At 44.1% G+C, this 25,391-nt stretch overlaps 1 protein-coding gene across 3 annotated transcripts in view; it reads left to right on the top strand.

The window, feature by feature from the left end:
* Positions 1-25,391, top strand: part of LOC135492671 (rho GTPase-activating protein 39-like) — a 165,188-nt gene that overhangs the window by 14,629 nt on the left and 125,168 nt on the right. For 2 of the 3 annotated variants that reach the window (XM_064779247.1, XM_064779246.1), the window contains exon 1: positions 3,959-5,254. The exons of the other annotated variant lie outside the window; for it this stretch is intronic. In XM_064779247.1, the coding sequence (XP_064635317.1) occupies positions 4,962-5,254 (293 nt within the window). In that variant the 5' untranslated portion in view covers positions 3,959-4,961. Of the gene's footprint in view, positions 1-3,958; positions 5,255-25,391 lie in introns of those variants that run through there. 3 annotated transcript variants of the gene reach the window in all.

The raw sequence follows: 25,391 nt of genomic DNA, 5'->3' as shown, positions 1-25,391 counted from the left end.
GGCTTTCAGACAGAGCATTAGCTGTTGCTGGAATTTTGATTTCAAGGCAATATCTTTTGAGTAGGGTCAGTTTGTTCTCAGGCATTGATGTTTTTTCGATACAAAGAATGTTATCATCTATTTCGTCATGAAGTGACACTTTGGTGGTACTGGTAGGCCCTGTATTTAGAACTCTGAAGAATTTGAATGGCTCCAAGGGTACTTCAGTGACCTGCCGTCTGAGGATCTATCGCCTGACTTCACAGAAGGCGGCCATTCGTTGGTCTCGCATCGGTAAGCAGCAAAAGATGCCAAGGAGTCAGTCAAATGGAAGAAACTTCTGTTGTTGTTGCACGTGGAGTTGCCTTGGATTACTGGAAGGAGGAATGTGGGATACGGCAGTTGCACTGACCCATGAAAGGAAATCTATGAAAGGGATACTGTGCTTAGTATCAAAGTGATAGCGGGAATATTGGAAAGGCCAGAAGATAGTAGTGTGGGCTCTGATATTTGCCAACATATCTGTTGAATCTTGGATACCTGTGGATCTTCCAGAGTTCCCTTTTGTTCCAACATTTGATCAGGGAGTCGGTGATCTGTGACTTGTTCATCTGCTGCCATATTTGGATGTAGGCAAGGTTTTGTTGGTTAATGATCAGTTTGTAGCTAGAAACCTTTTATCCTCTTCCACCATTTGATGAGAAGTCTAAAAGTGCAGTGAAACCTTTCTTCGTCTTCATCTGTTCGGCAGCCTCTGACTTGCTCATCTGCTGCCGATGAGATGTTGGTTGATATTGGTCAGTTTGCAGCGCAAAACCGTCTATTGCCTTCATCTGATTGGAAGCCTTTGCTCATGTTGCCAGATTGGATATAGGCAGAGCCAGGATATTGGCGGACATTGGTCATTTGTGGCAAGAAACCTTTCATTGCCTTCATTTGATTGGAAGCCTCTGACTTGCTCATATTGCCAGATGCAGGGCCAGACCAGATATTGGTGGATACTGGTCATTTTGTAGCTAGAAACCTTTCACCGCCGTCATCTGATTGGAAGCCTTGCCTCATCTGCCATCAGATTGGATAGTACCTGTAGATGGTCAGTCCCTGCAGGGCTGCAGGCAGCAATATGATCCTTTGGGACTTCGTTAGCCTTTCCTCAACTGCCATCAGATTGGATAGTACCTGTAGATGGTCAGTCCCTGCAGGGCTGCAGGCAGCAATGTGATCCTTTGGGACTTCGTTAGCTTCCCATTAACAGGCAAGAAACAATCAGCAATTAATGAGGTCATAGAGAATACAGTTTTCTGACATTATCCTGTTGATGGTCAGTCCCTGCATGATGAAAACACTAACTGGATAATTGGGACTTTGTTTTTCGTATCTTGTTTGATGGGAAGGTACCAATCTGTGTCTGTGATTGATGAGGTCATAGCAAAAACATTTCTCTGACTTCGTTGTTATCCAATCTGTGATGGGGTAACAATTGCATCTCATAAGAACTCATTGGGAGGCAGTTGTAACATCTAATCATTGTCGCCTCATACTTCTCACCGTAACGTTTTCTTGATTGCTGATCTCTTGCCACCTCTTCTGCTTGGTGGTCAATTTGGTCACCCCCTAGAGCCTCATTCTGTGCACATCTCGCGATCATCGGCAAGTTTGGTTGGTCAATTTAGGCTGATGGAGCTGACCTGCCACAGCCTGGGGCATGGTTCATCAGTGAGGTGTGCCATATCAACGCTGGCTGATCTAATTGGCGAGGTAAGGCCAGCTTTCGGCGGATGCTAAGGTTCTTGCAATCTCCTTGCTATCTTCACGCATTTCAGCGAGTTTTCAGAGCTTGCCATTGACGTTTGGATGTACATGAGAAAATGTCATAACTTCCTCTGACTCGAAACTGTATCGGTTCCACATGGAGTTATCAGTTCTTGATTACTTTTGGTGCTTTCAACAGTTTTCATCCACATCTTGTTTTATGCAGATTCTGATGTGTGTGTGGGTCAGTCTACCTGTCAGTGGTGAATCTTCTCTTTCAACACCCGAGTCCAGTGAGTGATACACGACTCTCAACACCTCTGCATTGGCTTTACTAATTGGGATTCCGTTTCTTTAGACCTTGGTTTCACGTGTTGCTTTGCGGTTCCTTGGCTATGTCACAGGTTTTATATATCATTCTTGGTCATAGTTTTAGTCATTCCTCGCACTTGCCTGACTAACTTGTGGTATGCAGCAACATTTATTAAGAATCTCGGAATGTTGCCTGATATTAACGGATAGGGAAATACAATGCCCAAATTCTGGTTGGGATTCCAGGGGTATTTCGGCATCAACGTAAACTGTCTACAACGTTCTTCTGATCTTCAAAGGACAATGAGTGAACTTCATCTTTCGGATCATTTTTCAAACAGTCCCAGCCTGTATGAGGAGTAAACTATTTCGGTTATCTGGCCAGTTTCAGTTGGCTGGGCGCCTAATGGCCCGTGACTATCTTCCAGGCAAGGTGAGATAAGAACTGGCTCTCTTTTTCTGCGTCATATTCTGTCTTGCTTCTAAAACACTGATTCTCTCCCACATTTCTTCGCAATCGCGACTGCAGAGAAAAAGCGTTAAAACTCCATTAGTGATGAATGAATGCCATTGCCTCCAGTACAAGAAATAATTTCCTTCAGTGAATACATTGTATCTTCTTTCACGTAATTGACTATTTTCATATAATCGACCATTTTCGTACTTATCAGCTGCGGCCTTGAACTTTGATCGGAACATCAGGGGCCAGTTGGGAAGAAAATTCAACGCGATTTATCAAAACCCCTGTGGCAATGTTTGTTCGTTCTGTGATCGATTTGGAAAATACTTTAGACAGTAAACTACCTGAGGGATTGCGCTATATCCGACGTCAGCTGGTGGGCTAGTGGTTAAGGATGGCACAGTCTAACCTACAGCTCAGCTGATCGGATCATTCGTGTAGTGGCTGCGTAGATGCGTTTTGAACTACTAAATTTTGGACATTTTTCTTGGTCTTCTGGATTGTACTAGATGCATTTTGAACTTCTTATTTGAGGATAGTTTACTTCTTTAAGAGGATTATACTGGACTAATTGAAAGTGCTTTGGTCGTTTTGAACTGAGAAGAGCAATTTCTGTGCTCAAGCTAAAGAGGATTGTGCCGGTTATTGGCCATCTGTTGTAGGCTAATTGGATGTGTCTATGATAGAACTGCTCGAGAAGATCTACTGGGGATACTTTGTGCTTCCATTCACTTAGAGACTAGAAAGTGTTTTGGTCCTTGGCTAATGCGCTTATGGAACATTCTCATTAACAACCAAAGTTCATGCGTTTATTGAATTTCATGGTCTACGATAGTTGATTACTTCATGGTAAAAACTCAAATAAATGCTAAGAATCCTATTCTGTGACATCTATGGATGACAAATTCTCTGTCCTGTAACTGGAGATACTTCAACTTGACAGCAGTCGCTTGTTGCCTTTATTTGTAACACTAACAGATCAATCGAGCCAGTGTTTACATTATGTATGTCAGTTCTGTGTATGATCCAGAGCATTTCTAGAGCATGGAGTTAGCTGAGTGAGCACCCACCCACACTGTCTAGGCGCTGGTGACATCAGCTGGCAGGTTACTGAGCTCTATAGTTCAGTCAACTAATGGGACCGTCTTGATTTGAGATGTCCATTGTGCGTTAGAACACTCATGCATCGGACCTGACTCTGCTGCGCCTAGATGTCAAGGGTAGTTGTATCTTTTAGACGTCAGCTGTTGGTTAGGCCTCACATTTGGATCAATCATCTGCTATACATTATATATGGATGATTAAACTCTGGATCATTGATATTGCAACTCCCCACAGTGACATTGGTCTTTGCAGAGTGTGGTGATCCCAGTCTGGGCTGAGTGTCTCCTTTGACCTAACAAGGCTGCGGTCAGGCAATTGCTATGTTCTTGGTTCTCAATCTTGTATCTATTGCTTGAGGATAATTTCGCCTTGGAATGTGGAACACCGCCTGTTGTTAGTGCTATCATTCACCAGAGAACTTTTGGAAGGAGCAGAAGTTGTATGTGAAAATATTGAACAAAGATCTGTCATATCAACAGGTTCGAATTGAAACGTGGATACCCTGGAGTCATAATTTTGCCTCAAACTTTGAGCTGGAGTGGTGTGCGCTTGTCCTTGTGAACTCTTGGATATACACATAACTTCATTGGATGATACAATATCAGTCCATGCGATTTTATCCCGGCAGAGCTGTGTGTCGAGAAGTCATTATCACCTTCTTTGACCAGAGTGCCTCCAGTCATACAGAAGCCATCACACTTTATGGATTCTCTCACCATAAACTGTATAATAACTGGATATTACCATCGGCGGAATACATAAGTCTGGCTTTGAGTGCGGGTGTACATAGGGGCCTATAAATCTATACGATCTATTTGTATACAACCAAGCGATATTCCTGTTATTACTGCTTAGGAATATAGCCACTTCTCGGCCTCAATTAAATTCTAAGGAGAAAGTGAAGTTTGTCCATGGCATATTCTAAATTGTAGTTTGCTGGTTTAGGGTTTGGTTGATGGTGGATTTTCATGGATATTCATTAAAAGGTTGACAATTTCTGAAAACCTAGACCCACTTCAGTGCCACAGCTCCATTCTCTATTAGGTGAAGTGGCATTTATTTTTGACAGCTTTGTGCAGAGAGCTCGAGGGTAGCTATGGAATTAGCGTTGACGATAGCAGTGGATTTTACTGACTTCGTTGCGGTTTCGTGTGTCTGAGGTGTGAAATTGGTTGGACAGCCTATTCAGGACTGCAGAGCAACATTTCGGTTTGTCAGTTGTTAGTTTCATTTCTTGGATTTGCTGGTATCTCTGTCAGTGTGCAGTATTTTCAATGGATTCAATCAGTGGATTCTTGGCCTGATATCCTGCAGCAAACTCTACCGATCAATTTGTGAATCCTACTAATTGACGATGTGGTCGTATGCGTATGAAACACCTTGGGGTGCTGGATCGGACTCTCCATACCAGATGCCCAGGCCTGTCCCCTTTGAGCCGCCCACGGCGAGGAGTGTAGCCCTCCCCTTGATTCCTGCACCAGAGTCTCCAGCCAGTGACAGCCCTAATGGTCCAGCTCCTCAGTTCTTTGGTATAGGGCTTGGTCCCAGCCCCGCCCTCCACAGGAGTTACTCCTACACTTATGATTGGAATATCAAGCGCCAGTTTTGGCAGCAACAGTACTTTTGGCGGGATAGGTTCTATGAAAGGTAAGTGAAGTGGTTTTGATTTCGGGAATGCACTTATCCCTGATCCTGCAAGGATTATCACTCGACTGGAATAGGTCTATCACTGGTACATCCTTAGTCAAGTGAAAGTAACGGCAGAACCCAGTGCTTTTCAGCAGAGATAAGCATTACTCTGTTTTGTTGGCTGTCGTGCACTACTACAGAAAAGATACATTTGTGGTCTGAAGCGCTACGCAAATGACGCGTGATTGGGCCATTTACACGTGAGGATTGCGGCCACCTATCAGTTAAATCGCAATCACGCGTCATGTTGTGTATTCTGCTGCATCACTTCGGAACGAACCATACATATGTTTGGGAAAACAGGCCTACCACAACTCACTCCTGACCTCTTGGCATTGAATTGATAACTTGGATGGTATCAATGAAACAGAGCTAGTTATCATTTTGGAATTTTCACATTCCATTTATAAAAAAGGTGAATTGCATGTTGTTGAGCTGTAAAGAGTTGATTCTTCTTTGCACATTCTGTGTTTGTGGGTTATATACACACACTCTCTTGCACAAACAAAACAACATATATGTACAGTAGTATACATAGGATAAAAAGATGCAGTAGGCCTACATGTATAACATAATAATGATGATGACAATCTATGGCATAAACGTGAATAGAGATACTCTCAGGGGTTAGCCTTCTTTAAATCACCTTGCATCACTCTAGGTTCGATAATCTGAGACTGGTTCAGCTGAATATTAAAACTAACTGGTCAAATATACATTCCCGAGTAGTCTGCTGAGTACACCCATTCCCCCTGGGCTTAAATCGAAAGCGAGGCATTCTCTGCAGACACTTTATGGGACACTTCAAATAGAAGCATGCAAATATCAGTTTATAAAATATCCGGATGGTAATGTCGGACTACTCAATCACTGGCCTCATCAGTTTATTGCTTTCATGTAACATGGTGAAATGGTAAATTGACCAAATTATTTGTAGCTTTAAAAATAACAACAACATATCAGTTTAGTTTCTTCGACTTATAATCAGATCAGTCTCAAAATACATTGTAAAATGATTGGTTTGCCGATATTGATGCTGTAACTCATTTATCCAAATCTGAGATTTCTATTTCATTGAACTAATTTTTTTCGGTTTTATCATCAGGTTGGTCTCAAAATACACATTCTGATACAATTGGTCAGCCAATTCATTTTATCCTGACATTTCAAAGGGGAAATGTGAGAGATCGACTGCTGAAGTAACCAAGTCCCACGGGCCATTTCAGCCTGGGGCAAGAAATAACTATGGCGCAAACTTGCACAAGTGCTGATCTAGTATTTGAATGCACTGTTACATGTCATGTCTTGCCAGTCCCAAGTGAAGTGGTAAGGGTCAGGCTTGATGGAGACAGAAGATGGAAGGAGTTTGCTCATGAAGTAAGCATGGGGTGAGATTAATGGTAGGAACGAATGAACCAACATGCACTGAGAGTAATAATATTTTCTAAATGATCCATGTACTTTCAATCTGACATGTTGACTGATATTTACATGTTCTGATCAGTGGTATCCTGATTTATCGTTTATTATGAACACCTCTAATCAGTAGATGGTGAGAATTACGACATTATGTCTATATTTTCATATAAACAGTCTTTATATATCTCTCTGCGTGGGGTTTCAATCGAACCTTTGGTTTCTGTGATTAGGGTGGGTCATGTGGGTTGGTGCTTTGCGAAGTGGGCTTGAAGTCATGATTGAACTATTGGACTCCTGAAATTAGATTGCATGAAAAGGGATATAAGTGAATGTCACACTAAGGGTGGTCTGTAAACACTCGATCTCAATAAACCAATTTGCTGATTCGATGTATACCTTCAACAATTGCCTGAGGTTAGGTACTTGTCATTTAAAGTTCACACTTTCTTTCATAAGGTTATGCAGAAGGTATGGGAAGTAGGCCTACTTTAAGGAATTTTGCTGAATTAATGTGAACAGGTTTTTTAGCCAATTGTGCGATCAAGTTTCATCAGATTATTGTTAAAAGGTAAATATTGAAACAACACTCATAGACTTGGGCATTTTGGGTATTAAGGGAAAGATCTCGTTTGATATGTCAGTGAAAATCTTCAGTACTGAAAAACATAATCAAAATTGCCTAAGATCAAGAAATTTCCTTAATTTCGAGAAAACCACCTCCCCTCTAGAATCCCTGTCCACGCCTATGACAGTGACACAAATATGTGACATCCTGGATTGCAATAATCTCTGTTTAAAACAAGACACAAACCCATCTTGGATCCAGCTTTCTTGCTCAAAGTTTGAATTTTTAGCTCACTCTCTATAAATCAGAATTGTTGGCTATTCATGCCTGTAGTGGTGGGGTCCCAAACTGTTACAAGATGATGATGTTGATATTTCACCCTATAACAGGTGCGACTGTCAGAGTGAAAGTTGGTCCAAGAACTCTATTGCGCTACATTAACCATGGCTGCCACTTCTCTACATGACCCCAGATTTGGTGTTCTATGGTCGACCCTGCTGGCCTTGTAAACCCTAAAGCCCTTCTGATCCTAAACCTTAAATATGATAATCTGATGAAGCTTCAATATGATTACATGCGCTCTCAACAGCCTAAGGTGTGTAATAAGATCAAGAAACCAAAATACTGCACTGTTTCCTTTGTTATGTGCTGAAGAAAAGTTATTTTTGCGTTATATGGAATTAGAGGGGTTTAGGGCTACCACAAAAAAAGTTAACTTGTGAGAAATGTCACTCATTATGAGCAGTGGCCCCTGGTTCTCGTGGACCCTTTATGATTAAAACTGATTGAACTATGCAGTTTCAATACTTGATTCCAAAACATCTAGATTGAGATGTTTTAGACTAGAAACTGATATCTCAATGTTGGTATTGATTGTCTCACCAAAACCACTTGGGTGGAGCTGAAATGTAGACCAAAACCTCGGCTAAGCCTGGGTTTTGGTGTAAATTTTACCTCCACCCTCGCGGTTTGGGTGCGACAATCAAAGCCGACAGTGAGGTATCAATTCCTTGAACAGCAGTAACACCTTGCTCCGAATGTCACCCTTCTGAAGACATTGGTTGGTAATGTAAATGTCACGAGTTGTTTGAATTGGGTGCAGGAATGTTGTGATAGGAGACATCATAATATTTATGACCTGAGACCGGAGTTTAGAAAAGACTAAAGCAGAATTTACTCTTTCAAGGTCAAGGTGACAGTCTAGTTTTATTGACTTGACCCCATCATAAGATAGAAAATTATGACATTTGATTGTTCCCACATAGTTTTAAAGAACAATTTGTGTCGTAATTTGGTGTACAGTTTGGTTTCCTCTGTTTCTCAAGAGAAATGTCCCTGAAATCGATATTTCATTTCATTTCCTGCGGTTATATCTGATCCGATGCTGGCCTTATGTAATCACTGTGCATTTACATCAATCTCCAGCACAAGTTAATCGAAACTTAATGGGAAATGAGTCCTGTGTTGATGAAATTGCCCATCAGACGACCAGGGTCATTTTCAACCTAATTACAGAGCATTGTCATATAATTACATAAATAGCTTGCCTCATAAACACTACGCGCAAGTATGTGTGGTTGAAATTTTTATATTTTTCTGGAATTAAGCGCTGCAAATTGGTTTCCACTGTTGGTTCGGTTAGGACATGAGATGCTGTAAAATGACATATCAAAGTGTTGTTGAAAAAACATTGCATTGATTGACATTTAATCATCTACGTGTCTGAGTGATATTTTCCTGCGAGATAATTTTTTTTCATGGCATGGGAAAAATTTAATGGCTTGAATTTTGTCTATTGAAATACAAGAGACTCATTGGTACGCTGTCAGCAGTCGATAGGATCCTTCCTAACTAAAGTCCATCCCTCATCTCGAAGATTGCCTCAGCCGATAGGGAATTCACTTTGCGGTGGCTAGAAATATGATCCCTCCCACAAAGAATTGATAAAAACTATTCTTGCTCCCAAAAATGCCACAGCAATGTTGCAGCAGGTATCCTCCAATCCCAGTGTCAGGTGTATGCTCCTTCCCCGTATTCATTTCTGGAGGCTGTGAGGTTGGGGTTTGCATTTTGGGTCACCACCGTTGGTGGGAAGGTACATCCAAGCACTCTCACATAGTCGCCTGAGAAGGTTGCGCTGTTGATATCCCCAAAGGCCAACAAGCTCTCATCTCCTGCAACCCTACCGTACCATTAGCCAAACAGACGTGGATATCTGGAGAGGCGCCCACTCAAGTCTTCAAGCAATTACCCATTTCTGACATTCAGTCCAATTCTTATTGCCCCCTAAATAAGGGTGGGTTAGCCCATCAATAAATCACCGGCCGAAATTGGTTCCTTATAGCCATTGCTTCTGTGATTGTGACTGTGTGGGTGAAAGTTTTTCCCGGTTGTTAAGTTGGTTGCTTTTGGAGGAGGAAATGCCTAAGTGCTCTGCAGCCAAGCGATTTCTATTTTTAGCTCACCTCTTAGCAGAGGTGAGCTTATCCCATACCGTGGCGTCCGTCGTCCGTCGTCGTCGTTGTCGTCGTCGTCGTCGTCGTCGTCGTCCGTCGTCCGTTAGCAGGGCACGTTTCGTAACTGTTAGAGCTATTGAGTTGAAACTTGTTACACATGTACCCTTATGTAATGACACCTTGGAGACCAAGTTTCGGTCCGATTCGTTTCATGGTTTGGCCACCAGGGGGCCAAACGTTAAAAGTGAAAATATGCAATATCTCCCTTAATAGTAGTCGGGAAATTTTGAAAAAAATATGGTAGGTACTTCTAGCAAAGGTGCATCATATATCCTCCGGGTTTTTGATTTGACCTCCTTTTCAAGGTCACAGAGGTCAAATGGTGTAAATTGGCCGTTAGGATGTAACGATGGCACGTTTCTAAACTGCAATGACTATTGATACCAAATTTGGTACACATTTACCCCTTAGTCAGGTGATCTCAGGGACCAAAGTTTGGTCCAATATGATTCACCACTTGACCACCAGGGGGCAAAACTCAAAAACCTTAAAAATGTGATTATTCCTTAACTTCTTGCCCGATTGCCACCAATTTGATATCATGGGTACATCTAACCACCATACAGTATATGTCACACAGGTTTTTAATTTGACCTTCTTGTCAAGGTCACAGAGGTCAAATGGCATAAATTCGCCGTCAGGCCGTAACTATGGCACGTTTCTTAACTGCAATGACTATTGATCACAAATTAAGTACACATAGACCCCTTGGTCAGGTGATCTCAGGTACCGAAGTTTGGTGCGATCTGATTTGTTGTTTGGCCTCCAGGGAGGGGGCCAAATCCTAAATTCTTCAAAATGCCATTATTCCTAGTAATGACTTGCCCGATTGGCACCAATTTTATATCATAGGTACATCTAATTCTAACAACCATTCAATGTGTCACCCGGGTCTTCTTTGATTTGACCTACTTTTCAAGGTCACAGAGGTCGAATGTACTGTAAATTGGCCATTTTGGGGAAATTGTAATTGCTTGGACCTACATCAAACCTAAAACTACATGACACAATACCATGCTCTTTATCCATCTTTCCTCCACATGAGGTGAGCACAATGGCCCTGGCCATTTCATTTGGGAAGTAGATGTCATGCTGATGCTGATCTTGCCCTCCTCCCCTCATCATTCGCCTCAAAGTCCTTTGGCTGTTCACCCCCAGCTCCATCTGGTTGTGAAGTGCCCTGTCATGCCTCTGTCGCTTCCGGCTTGTCCATCCACTACCTTAATCCCATCCTCTCTCCACGCGTCTGTTCTTGGGGACATAATGTAGATGTCATAACAGAGGAAAAGGCGACATTGCTCAAAAAATTATCTGCCTTGAAAAAGGCAGTGAGAACTGTAGGATAACATCCGGAGGTGGAGGGAAAGATCATATTCCTTTTGAATACGATAAGCTTTGGACTCCTACACAATATTCAGTCTGAATCGCAATGATATCTCGAAAGGTCAGAGTTAGTTCTGCCTTGCTTGACTCGTGAACTTTGTCCAATTCTTTCTGGTGATTTTTCTGGTGGCATACATCCCTCGGGGTCGGATTGCAGAAGAATTTACTTGCGTCATTGCTTATGTTTTGCTGTTGCTTGTCTGGCCGTCACCACATGCGGAGTGGTGTAATATTGCTGCAACTGCCTAAACCTGTATAGCTAGAGGCAAGATTTGAACTGCTGGTCTCGGGAATGGTGGCAAAAGATTCTGACTGATATCCTGTGGTTTGTAATTGAGCATTTATTAGTCTGTTTGTTGAAACCCCAGATTGAATTCTGCGGAGACCAGGATGATAAATGGTCGCAAAGTTGTGTTGAGCAAGGTGAGAAACCATGGAAATGGGCTATATAAGAACTGGACATTGTTATCATTATTGTTTATGAGTTATGCTGCAACCAAAACGTTCCATTAGGTGAGGCAGGGTATTATCATTAGATGCCAAAAATCAAAAGGAAGTTGGCTGGCTCCCTTGGTTTTTGTGTATTTGTTGAAACCGTTCCGTGATTTGCCGCTACAGATGCCATTATGTATTCTTTTTGGATGACATATCATTGGCGAGGTGTAGCTGGAGGCTTTTATTCTTAAGCGCTTGACAAACAGTGTTTTCCCTCTTCGCGACCTGTAATGTAGCGGTGACAACATGACAATGATGTGATTTGAAAGTTGCTGATTGGTTAAATCGCAATCGGTTGTCATGTTGTGATGTCACATGTCACAAGTCGCAATGATGAAAATTGCTTGTTTCCAAAGTGCTTCACGCCTAATAGAGGCTTGAACATGGTCGCACAAGGAGGATGGCTTCTGCAATAAACCCTCAAGCTATTTGCACTCATCCCCGTCACACACGCACTGCCTACACAATTGGCTCCAATCAGTGGGTTGCAATACAAAAAGATATCACCATACTAAAGAAGTTTATGGCTTGTTATTGTGTAACAAGCAGGTGATACTAATAAACGTGTCTTCCTTTATCGATAAATCGCATCCTTATTGCTGCTGTAGCAATCAGGTGGTTCCAAAAAAACTGTTCTTGTATGCCAACTGATGGTGCTGGTTGGCAATTCTTACAACCCCAGTTGGAGGGAAACAACCTCGTAGATTTCGTTGAGCATCATTAGTGTCATTGGCAGCATGCAATCTCAAGCGAAGGCGCGCCGACGGTTCCACCCATGATTCCACCCATGGTCCCACCGAGTGCTTGACCAAAACAGAAGATATAGGTGAGGAAGTTGATGATCTGAATATTCTCTCAGTGTGCGTGACACAATTCAGATGATGTCAAGAACAGTTTGGTGGGGGTGGGTTATGGCAGTTGTCTTGTCGAGAAGTGTGGTTGCCAATTTAACTATTTTGCTGCGGAAGCGATTGTCACCATCCCATGCTGAGCTGTGGAACTATCAACACTACACAGTGGTTACTTTAAATGGTACTTTAAATTTTACTTTGAATGGGCAAAGAATATTCAAAAGTGTTGCTGTCTATAGTATTTGGATCAAATTTATGTTTCCTGAGCCTGTAAAGCATGCTTAAAGAAGCTTCTGCCCAGTGCTGAGGAAATATATTTAAGTCATGCATGACTTACTGTGCACGTCATGCGCACGTGACGGGGACATGGAACACGACGTGCTACATACGTCGTCCACAACACAACAGGCCTATAAAGATTCGTTTCAGTCTTGATAGTGATCTCTTGAATAGTAACTTATCCTACTGATATGATAAATGCTGGGTCTAAGTACTGGTGAAGTTTTGATCCCACGAAGTTGCTGCCATATGATGAATTGATGAGAACGAGAATAAGTCTCGAACAGAGTTGAGATGTTAGATTAATTGGTGTGTGGCGACAGAGGATAAGCAGCAAGGGGATTATATACAACTTGGCTTTGAGTTCTGAATCTTTCTCTGTGATGTTGGCATTACAAAGGCTCCCGGGTACCTAAATTGGATGAACGTTAGAGTTTTTAGGAGGGTTCACAGATGACAGAACGATGATGATTTTTCTGCGAAAGACCGCAAATTGCTTCCAGGCGGCTTGGTGAAGCGTCATCTGCAAAAGAAATTGATCCCTCACATCATTAAGCCAGATTTTTGTTTCACTTGGTCGATCCTTGCCGGAGTGGCGCATCATTATTTTTCGATCGATTATTTTTTACGCAAGATGTTGATTGCTTCACGAGCGTGCGTGTTTTCTGGGTTTTTCTTGGCGGATTGGGATGATTCGGTCCTGTGGAGCATTGGATTGGATTGTGGAGATGGTGCTCAATTTAGGGTAACAAGGACTTTTCTGATTGTCTAAGGCACTGATACCGTACTGGAGGTATTCATTGTCTCACCAAAGCTTCGAGGGTGGAGCTAAGATGCAGACCAAAACTTCGCCTCCACTTCGGTTTTGGCCGAAATTTTAGCTCCACCCTCGTAGCTTTGGTGCGACAATCAATACCGCCAGCGAGGTATCAATTCCTTTTCTAAAACATCTCAAAACAAGTAACGTATAATGTGGTTGTAAATGCTTTTTGACTGCTTCCACATTTTGCACCAACCCAAGCAGTTATTATATGGTTGCCTGACTATAACCGCTGAATTCAAAACGAGGCTTCATTGGTGCATAGTGCATTTAAAATGCATAGTGCATGTAAAATGCGGTTCATTCTAAATCCAGGTGTTTTAGAATTGCAGTTCATGAAACTGTGGTAAGCAGTTCCATCTCACAAGGACTTTGCACCAAAAAAAACTAACTCGAAGTAAACAAGTACAAAATTTATTTTGCACTGGTTTTGTTTTGCATTAATTGGGCAATAATTTTTCAAGTGTAATTTTGTGAAAGTACTTTATAGACAAATCACCTCCGCTGAACTTTGTAGATTACTGTAAGCAAATTGCAGGTCAATCGCCTTCAAAACAAGCAGTTCAAAAGGTGAAATTATGAATAGCATGGAAATCCTTGGTAGTTACTGGATTGGAACACCTGCTTTAGACTGTCTACTCAGTAGACTACTGAACCCGGCTCATGTTAGTGGATACTTGAGAAGATACATGATCAGCTTCGGCTCCAAGAGAATCGGTTATCTTGGATTCACTTGTAGACAGACTGAGAGGGGAAACGAATGATTAGAGTAGCTGGAAACCTAACTATGATCTGGTACTTTTGACCGTGGGACATTTACAAATGGAAAGAAATGTTTCAAATGCCACCCCCTAGTCAGTCATAAGATCTTCAGAGACTATGATACTAAGACAGGCTAGATCAAAATTGATACATTTTAGGCCCACACGAAAAAGTTCATTGGCTGGAGGTGATGTGAGCTCATGTAGCTGCATTGACTAGAGATTCAACCACTGGTCCAGGATACCTGAGAGTACGAACCTTCACCCTCTCGCATCAACTAGATAGCTTCCCAACAGATTGTTGTCTGCAGAAGTACAGTTCGAACATTCCTAAGTGCTGTTGCTTCATCTCAAACAATCTCGCCAAAGGTTTTACAAGTTTCTTTTACAAATTATCTTGTCTTCATTTCGAAACGTTGCCAAGTAACATGAAGAGAGCGTGGTTGCTAAACCTCTTTGGTTATATGTTTTCTTGGGAAAGCATCAGGATCGTGTCATTCACCAGGCTAATCTCTGGCAACCACTGGTGAAAGAGTCGAGTGTACAGAACTGTGCCTGTACCAGCAGCGCCCAATCTAGACGAACCCTGGTTCGCTGTTGGCATGAAAGTCTAGGTGACCACAGATGCGACAAATTAAAACTCCGTCTCCATGGCACTCTCGCATCAAGTAGATAGCCTTCCTAGTGATTGTTGCCTGCAGTAGTACAGTTAGAACATTCATAAGTGCTGTTGCTTCATCTCAAGCAATATCGCCAAGATTATAAAACTTTCCTTTACCTATTATACCTTCGTTTCTGAAATTTGCTTAGAAACCCGATGAGAGGGTGGTTGCTTACATCTTTGGTTATGTGTTTTCTTGGGTTGCAAAGCCACCAGTGTCTGATAGATCACCAGATTTGATTATTTCATTTTGCTCTTGGTTAGATAGGAAGCTTTCTTGCTGACCCGTGGGATGAAAAGGTTTCTACGGTTCACAGGCCAACCTTGGATCTCCTTGGATGGCAATGCCAACATCTGTTCTCTGATGCTATTTCTGCCTCTGGCTGGCAGCAGTGTTGTGGTTAGCAGCTATGTTTCAGGCAGCTAATCTCCAGTGACCACTGGCAAAAGAGAGTGTATCTCAGCTGCAGTACCACTGGAGAGAATCATGCAACTTCATGAGATAAAAAGTCAGGGTGTCACACGAGACATGTTGCAACCCTGTCGAGTGGACCAAAATATCAAATCTTCTAAGCAAAAAAGTTGCTTCTAAGGGCACATCTATCTGTTACCAGAAATGATTGTTTTGGAAATCTCTCAGTGTTGTAATGTGGTTTTATGTGTTCTGACTTGTGTAAAATCAGGTTACAGGTTTGCACCAGATTTAGTAACTTTAGTAACTTTCAGATGGGTTCCCCATCTGCTGGTGCATAGTTGTGACTTAGAGAATATACTTGAACATGTATCCAACAAGTGCTGTTAACCGTTTTATCAAAAACTGTTCATATGATGATAAATTGGTATCATTGGCATCCAATACAATTAGGAAGATTATTATGGCAACTGTTGTTATGTGTCTACATCTAAATTTCTAAATTGAGACCAAAAAATTTTAATGCCAATATGTTTTGTGTAGAAATATCCTGCTCTCAATTGATAAATGTTTGTAAAAACTTTTATTTCAAAACTACCACCAGAGTGAAAGCCAGGATTGGGGTAAGGGGGTACAGCTAAGGTGGTACTTTTGACCTGAGGGTGGTACCAAATACCCTCTCATTTCCAGCCAAGGAGGTACTAGTCCCCTGGCCCCCCCTCCTCGCTGGCAGAAACTCTGGACTAAGATGTGGGAGTGAAGGTCTTTTGGTGTTCCTTGGTAAAATTGATTTCATACCTGTATGTTCTATTTACAGTAGAACCTCTCTTGGCGAACATCTCTCTATTAAGGACACTGGTTTTGGTCCCAAATTGGGCGTTTCCATTCAAATCGACCTCTGTATACAGGACACCTCTCTATTAGGGACAGCATTTGTCAGTCCCGAGGGTGTCCTTTTAGAGAGGTTCTAGTGTAAATGTATAAACACAGGATGTGTACGTGATAAGGAGCTGTCGTCAACATGTTCTTCTTTTCTCAATACACAGAACATGACAAGTTTGTTCTGTTTGCAATACTTGTAGGTCCATGATTAGAGCACTTGTCTTAGCAATTATGCCGTTGCAACCACTTGTTGTAAATTATCTTAGCTCTGACGTCATTTCATTTGATGGTTTGCCAACTGCTGTCTGGTGGTGATGGCTGATGGTTCATTGGCACCATTGTACTAATGCTCGTACTGATGATGCAGATCCACTTGTCCATGAAGTTTTCACCTGCTGCTTAGGTACAGTTGAAGTGAATCATGGTATAAATTCATGTTAAGCTACAGCTAACTTCATTAGCTACATCCAGTTGAAAGCACCACAGGGTGTGACATTGGCTAACATGTTGCTAATTTCCTTTCGCTAATGACATGTGTGGTTAGTAGCAGCAATAGCGTCTGATTGCTGTTTGCTCTGTCAGGTGGTTGGTTAGGAGCGGGTTTAATGTTGTGATTAGCGATGTAAGCTGTAATAAAATTTGTCAAAACGTAACAGTCGGTGCCAGTATTGAAATGAAATAGCGAGTGAAGAAATTTTTGACTTTAGGATCGACTTGTGTCCCACATATCTTTGTAATTGTAATCAAGTTGCAAAAAAGGTTCATTTCATAAGTCAGTGCTGTGTATTTCTGATTTTTTCTGACAAAGTCAGCGGAGCTAATAGAATAGCTGTTCAAATGGTGTCCGTCCTGCAATCCATCCATCCATCCATCCATCCATCCATCCATCCATCTAGGGACCCATCTGTGGACAAAATTGGACATTTCTGACCGGGAAGGCCCAGCCACTTCGTTGACGGTGGTAAATTAGGAGTTGCCCAAGGTGAACTCAAAAAACGAAAAATCAGCGCGATCCGACCTATATTAAGAGAATGAGGTCATTTTGCGTTTAGATTTCTTTCCCTTTTTACCTCGGTCCACAGAGCAAATATTGATTTCAAATATGGCTGAATATTTTTTAATATTTTTTCATTTTTTACTTTTAATGGAATTAATATAGTTTTCACCGCCAGTTGGCGCTGCAGGCACATTGACTGAATTTTGGCGATTTCAAATTTGGCGGTGGCTCAACTTTTTTGCAAGCAGTGCTGCTGATTGGCCGATCGATAGAAGAGATGCCACCATTTAAAAATGGCAGTAGTCGCTGCTTCAATGAAGGTGAGTGAACTTTCTCATGTTCAATCGGTTGATACTCTTTTAATCAACATGACCATGTACCTGAAATTTGTGAAGGTACTGCAAAGAGTCTATATAATTCAGATTTATCAATAGTTTTTTATAATATTGCGGAAATATTGTGCACAAATTAGCGAAAGTTGGTGCTCGTCTCATGTCATTTTAGAGCGAGAAATTTGTTTCCGTCGATCTCTACCACTGAAAAATCGCTTGCATAGCTTCGAATTTTTGTGAAAATAAGTATCTGAACTTGGTTTCAAATAGTCTAGAGAGTTACCTTTGTGGTGATGCATATAGTATGTGATAAATATTTGTGGAATTTGTGAAATTCGGCTTTCAAACGTGCCGATGATGCAAGCGATCTCACGTGAATTTTGCAATTAAGTCCTGATTTGTCGACCGGGTGTCAAGAATCACTCGCCTTAATTCAGTTCAAAGATCGAAAATAATATCTGAACTTAGTTTCAAATAGCCTACGCAATTATCACTTCGGTGATATATAATGCATGCATGTAATAATTGATTAATCTGCCTAAAACGCGCAATTAAAACGGCGAAAGATCTTGATAAACACTCTGGTGGCGGTCGCACTAAATAACGACCGGTAGGGCCCGAAGTCTGGCGGAGAAAAAAAGGTAGCGCCCGGAGGTTGAAACAGGATTTTTATGCACTTTTAACTGTATATTTATGTTGTTTAGATGTATTTCTAACAGTTCTGTTACTTTGATGACCAAGCTAGCACCCAAAGTTGGTAAAATTGATGCTTGTTTATGGACTGCGCGAGCGACCGGAGAATTCGCCGTCGGCCATTTTGGCTACGGTCCCTGAGTTGTTGTGGTTGGCAATTTTGCAACAAATCTCGCCATTTACGTTTGTTTTCTCCCTGTCTGGTCATTGGCCGTGAAAAAAATTATTTTGAAAGTCACATTATGACATCGTAGTATGAATTCCACTGCAGTTTCGTTAGGCAGCAATGCTCATGTTTTTAGTTTGCAATCCTGTACTGTCTGTACACTGCGCTGTGCATGGTTGTACTGTTGGCTGTAAAAAAAGACAAAAATGATAGCCTAACCCTATAGGATAGCAGGCTAAGAGGATAACTCAACAGGCCCTCGTGATTCAATTGATGGACACCTTATTTGATAGTACCTCATCATTAAGTCCACTAGATCCTGTTCTGTCACATGTCGTAGACGATAGACAATTTTCAAAATGTAGTACACCACTCGCTCATCTTTAAGCCCAGCTCTTGGCTCACATCATGTGGGCACGGTTGGCTGTTGAGTGTTATGGTTCAGTCTGTGAGACTAATTTAAAGAGGTTACACTTTTATTTTGAATTGGAAAACAGCCCACAGGACTGACTTTTCACTGAGCAATAAGTGTGCCCTTCGAAGGTTAAGTCTCTTTCCGGATTTGCTTCCATAGATGCCTTGTTCAGGATATCATCTGACCGATGCCTGGTCAAGCACAGACTGTATCCGGTGGTGTACATTTCCCCGTCTATGTCACCCTTTTTTATTCAGTCAGTGTTAATTTCTCTTCTCTTTTTTTACAGATTTACTATTGTTGGTTATTGCAAGAGGAGTCGTTGGCACATTTCAAGTCCAGGAAAGCACTTGCTGTTCCCACATTCAGAGTAAGGTGTGCTTACTCATTTTACTGCTTTCCATTCCCGGAGAGCGTTATCAAATATCTGCCGCAAGGCAACAAATATCTGCCGCAAGGCGCTTCAAATATCTGCCGAAAGGCATCAAATATCTGTCGCACCAATAAAGTTCATTTTGTTAACCAACTCTTTATCTTCTTTTCTTCACATACAAAAAAGACCGTCCCAAACATTTTGTGTCATTCAAACTTACCTATGGAACACTTTTGCATGTTACTCCATTTGGGCTCAAACACAAGAGTATCCCTTTAATTTTCTAAAGGGAGAACTGAGTTAACAGCTCGGCCGCCAGGCGGCGCCCTGACCGATCCCGCGAGATCGCGCCGATCTCATGCCGCCATATTCAGTCTTTACTCTTGTGCTTCTACGAAGCACATCGTTTTTTTCAAAGCTGCCGTGAATTCGATTTAAAACCAAATTCAACCAGCCGAGTCTAGACGATTTTTGGGTTCATTCACCTACGGAGTAGACCGCCAAACTAATCTTGGCATTAGTATTGTCCAGTCTATTTAATTATAGACATTTTCTTAGCTAGCTTAGTCGACCCGGCTCCATTATTTTGATCTTGGTAGGGTAGAGTTAAGTAGGCTATTCTCCGCTCTATTGTAATGAACAAGACTCAGATCCATTGCAATAGTGTTTAATTCAAGTAGGCATGTTTTCCTTTCCATTAATTATTGCGTCCTTTCTGGCCTACTTGGGGTTCCCAGTGTTTTTATTGTCATTGGTACCATTTTTTATATGGCGTACCCCTCCGACGGCATCCTTTGTCTCACCACAAAGGAATGCGTCTGGTGGCGGGAAACGGGCCGCGAAGACGCCTAAACCCTCTTCCGGTTCCGTTTCCGGGCATATAACCCGGAGGTCTAGCAAACCTCCCGCCACCACCCCTTCCGTCAGCCGAGTTCCGGTTCCGGCCGCGGCTGCGAAGGATGCGGGATCTGACATTATTAATGTCTGTGGTCCCAAGGGAGACTTACATCCAATAAGTCTCCAAGGGTTTAATATACCCCGGACCTCAGGGAACCTTCCGGTTCCCCTGTCGTCCGCTCCCCCGAGTACAAGCCCTTTGTACCCGCGGGAGCACCCTGCTTCCGGTCCGCCGATTGCAGTTCCGGTTACTGACGCGGGTTCCCGTTTTTCAGTAACCGAAGACTCTACTGGGGGTTTTTCTCAGTCTTTACTGCGAAATAACCCCAGTCCTCACGGACACAGTAGAGTAGGGCCGGACCTTATAACGCCACCTCCGAAACGCCATGCGTCTTCGGTAACAGCGTTTCCGCCCTCCGTACCTCCTTCTAAAAGGGCTTCCGGTAGCTCCATACCGGCGAAGGAGTTACGGGCATTTCCGGTTTCGGACTTCGTCCTACCGGAAATGCAGGCACCTTCCTACGTTGGCCAACCTCTTGGGTGGAACCAACCGGAAGTGCCACCCCCTCCTCGTAGCAGAGGCGTCGTTCCCATGGAACGAGCTACGCAGAGAGGACATCTGAACTCTAGTTCAGAATATGGGCAACTTCCGCTTCCGGAAGACCCATTCGCCCGCACATACGGCTTCCAGGGTTCGCTTATGCGCTCACCCTCGCCTCAACCGCCCGTCGTTGAGAGAAGCCGCACGTCGGGTCCGGAACCCGAGTCGGGACAGCAACTGTCCCAGCTCATCCAGATGGTAGCAGGTCTTTCTGATAGACTCAGCCATCTGGAGCAGGGTTCCGGTTCCTCTGGTGCGCCTGGTCCCATCGGATACCCACCATCCGACTCCTCTATTTTAGAGGAATTTTCTGAGAACGAGAGTTCTCAGCCAGGCTACCGCTCCCCCAATCAGGAGGAGCTGTCACCAGAGGAGGCCAGTATCCTGTCGGATATGAGGACACTCAGATCCTTGATCAGAGCGTACCTCCCGCAGGATCTGTGCCCTACCCCGCCGGAACTGCCAGCCTTGTCAACACCGACCTTTTCACTCTGGGGACAGGAAGTGGCTCCACAGGTTTCTCAAGGCTCCACTCGGGCACTTGAATTCCTTCCTCCCTCCCCGTCGGTGTTAGCAGTCTCTGAACTTTTGGAGCGTACAATCAGAGACTCACAAGGCGCCCACCAACGTACTTCCATCCCTGTCCTTCCGGCAGTCGGACCGGAAGCTTGGTGTAAACCGGGGAAGTTGTTCACGGCACAACTTCCTCCCGTTAGGCAGTACCGCGCTGACTATTATCGAGTCAGCTCGGCCGGCTGTCCAGCTGCAGCATCGACTTCCATATTAAAGGACGATGTACAGCTGGACCAACTCGTGCCTAGGGTGACCTCCTCCTCGGCTTACCGAGACCTTAGAGCACAAGAGGGTCTGGCCAAAAACACGTTAGCGGTGCTCTCCTACGCAGAGCACACTAACCTGGCCCTAGCCAGATCCCTAAAAGATAATGAGTCACTATCTGATGACACAAAATCGCTTGTGACATCCTTGTCACATTCGATTAGGCACGCTATTGCGCTGTCCGCCAAGACCGCAGCAAATAGCGTCCTACTCCGTAGAGACGCCGCACTGGGCTCTCTCAATGTCATCAGATCCCTCCAGCTGGAAGGGGCCTTAAGAACCGCTCCTATGGACGGTTCTTTCCTGTTCGCAGATTCTGTACAAGAGGCGGCTCAAGCACAGAAAGATTGGGACAAATTATATGCCCCCACTGCGACACAGAGGGCCAAGACCTCTCTACCTAACGCTAGAAAGATAGAGAGGCCCCAGCAGGCATCGGGTTCAATCCCGTACGCCAGGCAGGTCCTGCCTAGGCCTACCCCGCCTAGTCAGCCTGCTCCTGCTGGATCCTTCCGACGGGAAGCGGAGGGTCGCCGGACTGGAAAGAGGAAAAATACTTCCTCTAACCAGGGTGGATCCGGTCCGACTAAGCACTCCTTTCGCCCAAGGGGTGCTGGCCGGAAGAGGTGACTCCCCCCTCCTTTCTCCTCCCGGACGCAAAAAGGAGCCGACTCCGGTAGTCGGGGGCCGTCTGCAAAAATTTGCAGACATTTGGGACGATTGGTGCCCAAAGGGGTCCCCAGTCCCAAACATGTTGAGGTACGGAGTGAAACTAGATTTCAACCGTACCCCCCCGACTACCATATATCCAACCCCAGTTCAGCCACCGAAGGACCCAGTCAAGGCCTCTGCCCTCCAAGCAGAGGTCGCGACATTACTGGAGAAGCAAGCTATCCAGGTCCTTCAAGATCCATGCTCCCCCGGCTTTTACAGCCACGTTTTCTTGGTTCCCAAGAAAGCAGGGACATGGAGGCTGATCATAGACCTTTCCAGGTTAAACACCTTCTTGAATGTTCCTCATTTCAAGATGGAAACCACCAGGTCTATAGCAACGGCGATACAGCCCAACGATTGGGCGGTATCGATGGATTTAATGGATGCGTACTTACATGTACCGATCCATCCAGACTATCAACACTTCCTTCGATTCCATTACGAAGGAAAGACGTATCAATTCAGGGCCCTGCCGTTCGGTCTGGCATCGGCACCCCTAATTTTTACGATGATAGTCACAGCCTTCGTCGCTCCCTTTCACGTGATGGGGTTCAAGCTCCATCACTACCTAGACGATTGGCTACTCCGTTGCAAATCGCGGGAACTACTACTGCAACAACTTCAGGTTCTAAAGCAAAAAGTAGTTTCCGCAGGTTGGATTATCAACGAAACAAAGTCAGAATTCATACCATCCCAAGACTTCGTTTACGTTGGAGTTCGGTTCCTTACGGCCATAGGGAAAATGCTGCCCCCCCTAGACAGGATAAAGAAAATTCTTCATCTCGTCGCAGAATTCAGAGGAAGGACTCAAGCTCCCGCAAGGCGATGCTTGAGCCTTTTGGGACTTCTGAATTCGGCAGCAGACCAAATCCCCCTTGGCCGTCTATATATGCGTCCCATCCAGATGTTTCTAATGTCTCTATGGAAACCCCACAGGGACCCATTAGACAAGTTGGTATTGATACCTCAATACCTACTCAAGAACGTCTGGAACTTCTGGGAGTCGGAGACTCGTCTCCAAAGCGGTGTAGATCTTGCTCCACCGCCCCCAGAAGTGTCCCTGTTCACAGATGCTTCCCTACTAGGGTGGGGAGCACATCTGAACAACGGGGACATGTCCATAAGAGGTCTATGGACAAGGGAGGAGACCATTCTTCCAATAAATATATTGGAAATGAAGGCTGTCCTTCTTGCCGTGAGGGCTCTTTCCCTTCGCCTGAAGAATCGGAGAGTATCCCTGTTCTCCGACAATTCTACAGTAGTAGCATATGTCAGGAGACAGGGAGGCACAAAGTCCGGCATTCTTTGCCAGCTAACTTGGGAGCTTTACCATCTTTGTGCCGACCTTGGAGTATCGATATGTGCCAGACACATACCGGGCAATCGCAACATCCTTGCCGACGCCCTGTCCCGTCAGAACAAGCTAGTTCAGACAGAGTGGACACTCCATCAGGAGATTGTAGACGACCTTTGTCGCCTTTGGCAATCTCCGAAGGTAGATCTGTTCGCCACCAGGCTGAACAATCGCCTTCCCATCTTTTACTCTCCACTTCCGGACGAAGAGGCCCTGGAAGTCGACAGCCTTACAGCCTCTTGGGTCGGGCTGAACGCATATGCGTTTCCACCCCTCCCTCTCATCCAACCAGTCCTGAACAAGATCTTGACCAGCCATCCGGTGAGAATAACTCTCATCGCACCTTGCTGGCCAAATCAGGCCTGGTTCCCAGCCTTGCTGGAGCTCCTGATAGATCACCCCAGGAGTCTTCCTACTTGGAAGCACCTCCTGTGGCACCCCCTGGGGAGATGCTACCACCAGAACCCTGGATTTTTCAAGTTTCACGCCTGGAACTTATCCAGTTGCATCTCCACCAGAGAGGCTTTTCGGACATCGCTGTCAAGCGCATGTCCGCACCTCAAAGGGGGTCTACCCTTGATGTGTATCAAGGAAAGTGGTCTACCTTCACTTCCTGGTGCAGGGAGAACGGAGTTAATCCGATCTCTCCCTCTATATACAGATTAGTTGATTTCCTTATTGAATTATTCACGGAAAGACAACTATCTGTCACGGCTATAAAAGGGTACAAGTCCGCCATCGCTTCTACCCTCCGTGTTTTAAGCACCTGGGATCTTCGTTGGGAGGACCAAATAACCCCTCTTTTCAGAGGAATGTTATTAGAGCGTCCTAGACCGGTTCACAACACCCCTAAATGGGACCTTTCTGTTGTCCTTAAGGTGCTCATGAGGCATCCTTTTGAACCCATGTCTATTTCATCCATGAAATATCTGACACTCAAAACGGTCTTTCTAGTAGCCTTGGCTACCGCCCAACGGAGATCAGAGCTCCATGCACTTTCTTTTAAGAAGCTGGCTTTTAGAGAGGGAGGGGAGGTTATCCTGGCTTTTATACCAGGATTTCTGGCGAAGAACCAGGGACCGGCCGCCTCTCGGCCCCCGGTTACTATTCCCTCTCTGTCAGGAACGATCTCTTATGATCTTCCTGACAGAACTTTATGTCCCGTCAGGGCCCTAAAGTTCTACATAAATAGGACAAAACCTCCCGGTATCCGCCAGGGGAGAGAGCGTTTGTTTTTGTCCTATAAGGAGGGAAATAAACGAGAGATAGCGGCCGCCACTATTTCAAGGTGGATTGTGGAGACTATTCGTCTTTCCTACAACACCTTGAAGACTTCCTCTGATCTTCGTGCGCTAGCTAACATCTCAGCGCACGAAGTTAGAGCACTAGCCACCTCCTGGGCTAACTACCGAGGAGTTGCTCTTCAAGAAGTCGTTTCCGCTGCATGTTGGAGTAATCACTCCACATTCTCTCGTTTCTACCTACGAGACGTTTCTTCCCTCGTAGATGGCATGCACACAATCGGCCCGATTGTGTCTGCGGGGCATGTTGTTTGATCCTGGCTAGATCAAAAAAGGGGGGGAAGCCCGATTGAAGAGTCAAACGCGCATCTTGCGCCATTTTTGATATGCCCTATCTTCAACATCCAGGCAACCCCTAGTAGACTAGAAAG

The sequence above is a fragment of the Lineus longissimus genome, chromosome 8, assembly GCF_910592395.1.
Source record: "Lineus longissimus chromosome 8, tnLinLong1.2, whole genome shotgun sequence".
Classification (NCBI taxonomy): domain Eukaryota; kingdom Metazoa; phylum Nemertea; class Pilidiophora; order Heteronemertea; family Lineidae; genus Lineus; species Lineus longissimus.
Note: the sequence above shows the minus strand (reverse complement) of the source record. Positions and strands in the feature narration are given on the sequence as shown.